Source organism: Buceros rhinoceros, unplaced genomic scaffold (genome assembly GCF_000710305.1).
Source record: "Buceros rhinoceros silvestris isolate BGI_N320 unplaced genomic scaffold, ASM71030v1 scaffold42362, whole genome shotgun sequence".
In the NCBI taxonomy this organism is placed as follows: Eukaryota; Metazoa; Chordata; class Aves; order Bucerotiformes; family Bucerotidae; genus Buceros; species Buceros rhinoceros.
In genome coordinates, this window is record NW_010400348.1 from 13,482 (window position 1) to 20,083 (window position 6,602).

The 6,602-nt window shown below is 44.7% G+C and overlaps 1 protein-coding gene across 1 annotated transcript in view; it reads right to left on the reverse strand.

Moving 5' to 3' along the window:
- NFRKB (nuclear factor related to kappaB binding protein) overlaps positions 1 to 6,602 on the reverse strand; it is a 13,748-nt gene that overhangs the window by 4,335 nt on the left and 2,811 nt on the right. Inside the window, exons 5-18 of the mRNA XM_010131802.1 lie at positions 6,371 to 6,472; positions 5,748 to 5,821; positions 5,266 to 5,350; positions 4,651 to 4,828; positions 4,348 to 4,456; positions 3,817 to 3,943; positions 3,233 to 3,298; positions 2,674 to 2,753; positions 2,548 to 2,591; positions 2,052 to 2,112; positions 1,454 to 1,628; positions 1,101 to 1,207; positions 534 to 657; positions 178 to 257 (exon numbers count right to left, since the gene is read on the reverse strand). Of these exons, the coding sequence (XP_010130104.1) occupies positions 178 to 257; positions 534 to 657; positions 1,101 to 1,207; positions 1,454 to 1,628; positions 2,052 to 2,112; positions 2,548 to 2,591; positions 2,674 to 2,753; positions 3,233 to 3,298; positions 3,817 to 3,943; positions 4,348 to 4,456; positions 4,651 to 4,828; positions 5,266 to 5,350; positions 5,748 to 5,821; positions 6,371 to 6,472 (1,412 nt within the window). The remainder of the gene's footprint in view (positions 1 to 177; positions 258 to 533; positions 658 to 1,100; positions 1,208 to 1,453; positions 1,629 to 2,051; positions 2,113 to 2,547; positions 2,592 to 2,673; positions 2,754 to 3,232; positions 3,299 to 3,816; positions 3,944 to 4,347; positions 4,457 to 4,650; positions 4,829 to 5,265; positions 5,351 to 5,747; positions 5,822 to 6,370; positions 6,473 to 6,602) is intronic.

Below are 6,602 nucleotides of genomic sequence, written 5' to 3' on the forward strand. Positions count from 1 at the left end.
CTTTCCCACTTCCCTTTGTGCCCTGGTTCTAGCCCAACACTGACACTAATATACATAATGAATTGATATCTCAAATATGGCAATTTTCATGGGCTACTATGGGACATCGACTTTATGGATTAAATTAAGCCTGTATCTCCTTCCCAATCCCAAAAGCATCTGTGCAAAGAAATGTACCACTTTAGCTGGAGGTTTTGGCTTCTGCTGAAGAGCTTTCTTGGCCTTTGCTGCAGCAGCTTGAGCCTGGTGAATCCGTTCTGCAAATAGATATTAATGGTTCGAGCTCCTGAACATGAGCAAACTGATTTAAGAAAGAGGCCAACTCAGATCTGTAAGTTCATCTTCGGACAAGAAATCAAACACACAGAGTCATGTAATAAACCAAGGAAAAACACCGAGTAAAATTAGCCAAAAAGGCTGAAATAAAGACACGTAAGATGTTGTGAATACACACATACATCTGCTATTCTTGTACACAGAGATTTCGATTTAGAAATGTGTTCAATTCTAAGACAGCACCAAGCCAGGCTTACCAAACTCTTCCTCACTCCTATCCCGGTGCAGGTAGATCCACAACTTGCGTCCTATATCATACTTCACACAGGGATCTTTCTCATAATGTAACCGATCCAGAGCACCGCTAACAACAGTGTTAACCTGAAAGGTCAGAATTCACGGAATTACAAGATGTCCCGGGTTCAGCCAGCCAAAGGTCACCCAGAGAAACGTGGCATAAAACCCAAGGAAGCTGCAAGCAATCTCCAGCTGAGTAAGAACCGACGGAGAGCAGGTGCTGCAGCACAGGAGTGGATTAAACGGAGCTTCGCCAAAGCTTAAAGCTCCGAAAATTGACTGGCTTTGAATCTAAAATGGGAGCTGCTATGTGACACAGTGTAATTCTGTGGCTCTTCTGGTTGATTCTTCGCTATCTAGAGCTCAGTGCAGAGTTGCAGCAGCGCACCAGAGCGGAACGTAGCTCCTTTTTGCTAGTAAAAGCAGCATAAAACATTACCGGGCCTCAGCCACTGAACACTGCCCAGGGCTGTGCCATGGGGTTTTTAGGAGAATCTGTTCGAGGTCAGACACGGCATCCAACTTACCTGAGCACTCGTGACATCGGGAGCTAGGAACTGGGAATCTTTAAGCAGCTCACAGATTTCAGCACGAGTTCCTTCTCCATTAGGAAGGCGAGCAGCAGCATCACGAACTGAAATACAAAATCAGAACCTAAACCTCCAGCCGTAACCAAAGTACTTCGGCAGATTCAGGTTGGTGTCGCTCTTATTCCCGCTCTCACAGTGCCTATGTGCTCACTAAAATCCAGCCCCCACGATCCCTCTGATCCCAGTCTGCCCACCTTTTCCCTTTGTAATGTAGACCCCTGAAGTCACTGTCTGGGGGGTCAGGGGAGCCCTTTTCTTTTTTAAAAAGATTTTTTTAGCCATCCCCTTACCGAGGGACAAGATGGTGACATACGCTGGTCGGTCTGAGCGCAGGAGCGAGTGCTCTCGCGCTTTGTTCAACGAGGTTTCCTTGTCGAACACCCCCTTCACGGGACCAACAACGGACTCAAAGCCGTGCATTCGGAAAGTGAAAGCTTTGTGGGGCTGGCTGTACCGGTAACGTTCCTGTATTTGCAAACAGAGGGGACTGAACTGAGCAGCAAACATACAGAGCAAAGTCTTAAAAGCTGCTGCTACATTTGTATTATAACATATATTAATACATTTGTATTATAACATTAAGTTAATCAACATTCTCCAAATCTTTTTTTTTTTTTTTTTACATTAAAGGCTCAAATACTGCTGGATGATTTTTTTTTTGATCAAGACAAGCACAAACTACTTCAAGCAGCGCAGATGCAATACGCTCGGTTCGCTGTGAAGCAGCTGCAGCGACTACACGTGCCCGAGGTACACCTTCTACCCAGCAAACACCCCTTCCCTCAGCTGTCACCCTTACATTAACAGTGTCTGTGTGGAGTATAGAACTGCCATCCCACACGAACCTTGTTTTAGTGACCAACACGTGCATTTAAAACCAATTCCTACCTGCTCCTGAAACAGGCGTTTCTCCTCGCCAGTGCTCGGCCGGACTACGTAGTCAGTCCTTCTGAAACAAAGCTCACCATCGGTTCAAGCCCACAACAGTCCGAGAACATCCCAAAGCATTAGTCGCCTCACCCTCTCTGCAAATTCTTCTGAGCAAACTGTGAAAGCGTTTGATAATATCCACAAGTCCTGCAGAGATCTTACAATAGGCTCTATGCGCTAGCTGAGGGTGAGCAAGGACTGTAGATTATCTCGATATCAGGACACGAGCCAGATCACAGGTTTGCTCTGATAGTATTAGTGACTTTCTCTAAAGTCAGTTCACATTACAAAGTCGTTATTGCTTTTATAAAACCAGGCTATCAAGGTCCCTCCTGCCCCATGATGTAAAATCTTTTACTTTAAGCAACCAGCCATTCAGATCCAGAGGTGCACGGACCAAACTTCACGGGTTTAGGATGTGCCGCAAAGCTTTTGAGCAGTATCAGGTACTTACACCCTGGGAACTGGAGTTGTGGCATCTGAGCTGTCTTCATTTTCCTGTCAGAGAACAGAGAGATGTCAGTGTTGGATATAATTCAGTTAGATTTCGTGCTGCTAGAAGGTGATTTTTCTGACTCACTTTGAAAAAAGTGTGGTCTTTGGTCTCCAACCAGAGCTGAAACAGCGCTGCCAATTCCTTCTCATGATCTTGGCAAGAACCTAGTTCCAGAAATCAGGAAAAACAAGAAAGAGAAGTGCTTTATTTGTTTGAAAGTTGGCTGCTTGTACTTCCCAGTCATCTCCTCTCCACCTCCATGCATCACCAGTCACAAGGCACTTTCCACGCTTCACAGATGCTCTAATGTCAATACTTGAACACATCCAGGCTTAGACAAGTGTTAACACTTGGTTATTCTCCCGTGTCAGTACAAAGGATGGTGTGGATACCTTCTGATTATTCAGAGTAATTAATAATTATTACAATTATAAATGCATTAAGCTTCTCTGTGGAGCTGCATGATACCTCTTCTCATTTTTAAAAGTGGGAACCGAAGAGCAAATTGATAATCCATGGAGAAAGGAATTAACAGCTCTGCTTGTCTTTCTCTCTGAGCTGCAGCAAGCTCGAAAGCCAAGCCCTGGAGAAAACAACGGACCTTTACTGCAGCAGAAGTCATAGAAGAGCACAAGATACTCACCCAGCAATTTCCACTGCTGAGTTTTCTCCTTGAATTCAACAAAAGGTGAGAAGCTGGCAGGAACATCTGCAATGAAAAACGTACATGTCAGAGACACCAACGTACATGTCAGAGACACCCTACCACCATCCAACCCCCAAAACCCTACTGCTGTAACACAAGCTGTTGAGCTAGAGCTGGGCCACATTTCCAGCAGAATGCTCAGGGCATCTTCTAGTTTATTTTTTATTAAGTCTGAAGAAAACCACATCATCTTCACACCAGGAAGAGACTAATTTCTTCCTGCTTTAAGCATCCCGCCTGAAGCACATCATCTGAACAGGAGAAACTGCCTGTCTGGAGGCAATTTCACACAGATTTTCACACACTAGGGAATCAAGCAGGGTCTTATCTACTGTCCACATGCAAAACGAGTCTACGACAACAAAGACCGACCATCCACGAAGCCTATCATCAAAACACAGCCAACAATACACCGATTTATTGCAGTCAAGAATGAAAGGTTGATCTGAGCTGTAATATACACCAGCGCTGATCAGAACCACGGCACCAGCACCATCAGTGTATTTAACAGCTGTTCTTACCTCTGCTGTCACCTGTCAGGTACTGCAAGGCAGGTAAAACCAGTTCAGACCAGTTAGGGATGAAGGAAAACCAGTTATTTAGTGCACTGGCAGGAGAAGATTGCCAATCTAGAACTTTATCTTCAAGCTGAAGAGACAAAAAAACCCCCAAAACATTCTATTAAAGATCCGCTTTAAACTGTGACTGTTTTAATAAAGAGAAAACAAAATTGCTCAACAAATCCAGGGGACAAGAAGGGTTTATATACACAAAAAAAATTACCTGATCTCTTCAACTCACCATAAGATGGTTATTTCAAACAGACAGAAAAAAGGGGAATAAACTTCCCCACCATCTCTGGCCTTAATATATAGAATATATGTAACCATCATCTAAAGGACAGGTATGGAAAAACTTAGAGATAAAACTGACCAAATTACATCTTTAATACGTTTTCTACATCTTAATGCAATCTACAGCAGGACAACTCTGGAGAAAAATCACTATTACATAGCTATAAACCCCTCCATCCCCCAATTCCGGTTCCTTACCACAGAGAGAGTAGCAGGTCCTTCCATAAACAGTATCTCCAAAAGAAGGGAAAAGAAGCTGGAAGATATTTCATTTATCCCAAGGCACGGCTTCATGTCTTCAAGAGGTCTTCGAATGAAAGAGAAACACAAGCAGAGTGAGTTCCCCGAGTAACCACCTTCACAACAACCACCACGCATTTCACACACCCCAAGCTGCAATAAAAAACCAAAGCCTTGCACAAGTCCCTCAAAACTCTGAGCTGTAACATCCGCTGCCCTCTCCACCCCTGCGAGGTGGTCGGGACCCCCTGCAGCACTCACTCCTCTTTGATAGATGTCAGAGGGATGGGGGAAGGATCCTGAGACATCGGTGGGATTCCGTCTGCATTGCTAAGAGAGTCAGCCAAATCTTCCGGCTCAGATTTAATCTTCAGCTTTTTTTTCTTCTTATCTTCCTTTTCCTTCACCTTTTTCTTGAGGGTTGCAAGGTCGAATAAGGCTTTAGAAATCATAAAAGGTAAGAAGAATTATTAGACAGCTACAATATTTCAGTGAGAGCCATAAACTAACCGCATAAACTTATATTCATTCCATCTTCCCAGTCACTTCCATGAGTGTTTTCCCCCTCAATGCACTCTGTTTTAACACAAAACCTCTGGTTTTTGAACCACTGTTATGACACCAGAAAGGGAAGGTAACTGCTTAGAGCAGAGACACAAATTAACTGTCACCAGTTAGTTGGAAGCACCTTCAGCAGAAACTGGGCTTATTTGTGAGCAACTGCAACAGAACACGCCCCAACCCCAGAGGGGTCAGCGGGTTCCGTGAAGCGCAGAAAGACGCCACAATCTACTGAGACTACTGTCCTTAGCCCGTCACGCACATGGGACACCCGATATTCACGCCGGGCACAAGTGCCGTGTCCAAGCCACTGACCTGCTAAGGAACCTTTCCTGCCAGCGTTCACTCGAGTCATGATGTCCTCAAGAGTCACGTCTGTCGTCACCAGATCGGGGTGGTCCTGCACAGGACGGCGGGGAACAAATCAAAACGGGGAAAAGAGAAGGGGATTAGATAGCAACAAGGGGCCAGGAGACAAGCCAGGTACTGAAATGCCCAAACTTCACCGGGATCAGCTTATAAAGTTAGTCACTGCGAAAAAGTCGGGAAGTCTTCCGGCCTTGAAATCCCAAATTCTGTCTCTCCAAAGCACATCACTAAAATTACAAGATCCTTCCAAACAGGAGCTGCATGTAGACGCTGACAATTAAACACAGGTTATGACCCTGGGCTGAAGGGTGGCTGCACACAACAAAAGTACCAAATCACCCCGAAGTCCCCTGAACTTTACAGCTAACGGATCAAAGACTAACGGATAAAATGCAGTCCCACCCCCCCAAGACTTCCTGGCATCTTACAGGTTGCCGTTTTCGTTTCTCATGGTGCTTCTTCAACATCATCTTCAAATCGCTTTCCCCCAGTTCTATCTTGTCTGCAACGAAAACACAGTCAGAGATTATTTGCACCCTTTTGCATTACTGTTACTTTACTTCTTAGAATGCCACTCTCTATCCATTCCCCCCTCCGACAACCTTCAAATTTCAACAACTAAATTTGCCCTATTTCCATTTCCTTCTTCTAATCAACCACTTTATTTCACTGCTTTCTTCCTCGGCTCATCAGATTTCATTGCTGATGCAAGTATGGAAGCGGTTTGCAGACTTGATTACGGTAACTGTAGGAGAGATTTCCCTCAGCACATACCACAGTATTTCAAACTGGGCTGTGCTGAAGACTTCTGTACTTCAACCATTAAAGGTGAAATGTAACAGAGAGATGTGTAGTATTACACAGACCCGCGTGTTACAATATCGGCCTTCCAAGGAGGAAAACTTGAAACGCACTGGGAGAAGAGCCAACTGCAAAAGTGAAGCGTTACAAGATTTCTCATGAAAAAAACAGATTTTTGAACTGATTTCCTGCAGGGTCTCAAGGGAATTCTCACCTCTAAATCCGTATCGACCCCTGGTCTGGTTCTCACCTGCTGTTTTCATGTCCAAGGTGGACAGTGTGGGGATCACTCTCAGGGGAACTGGTGGACTTGGACAACGCGCTGGAGAACTTGGAGGCCATGAGGTTAGATCTGAAATCAGTAGAGAATTATATTTATTTCTGCAAGACCTAGCACCGATGTTGGTGTATTTTTCTAGCAGAAATTGGAACTACGAAAATATGCTACTCTCTCTGGGAAACTTAGCAGCCGAAACCCAGCT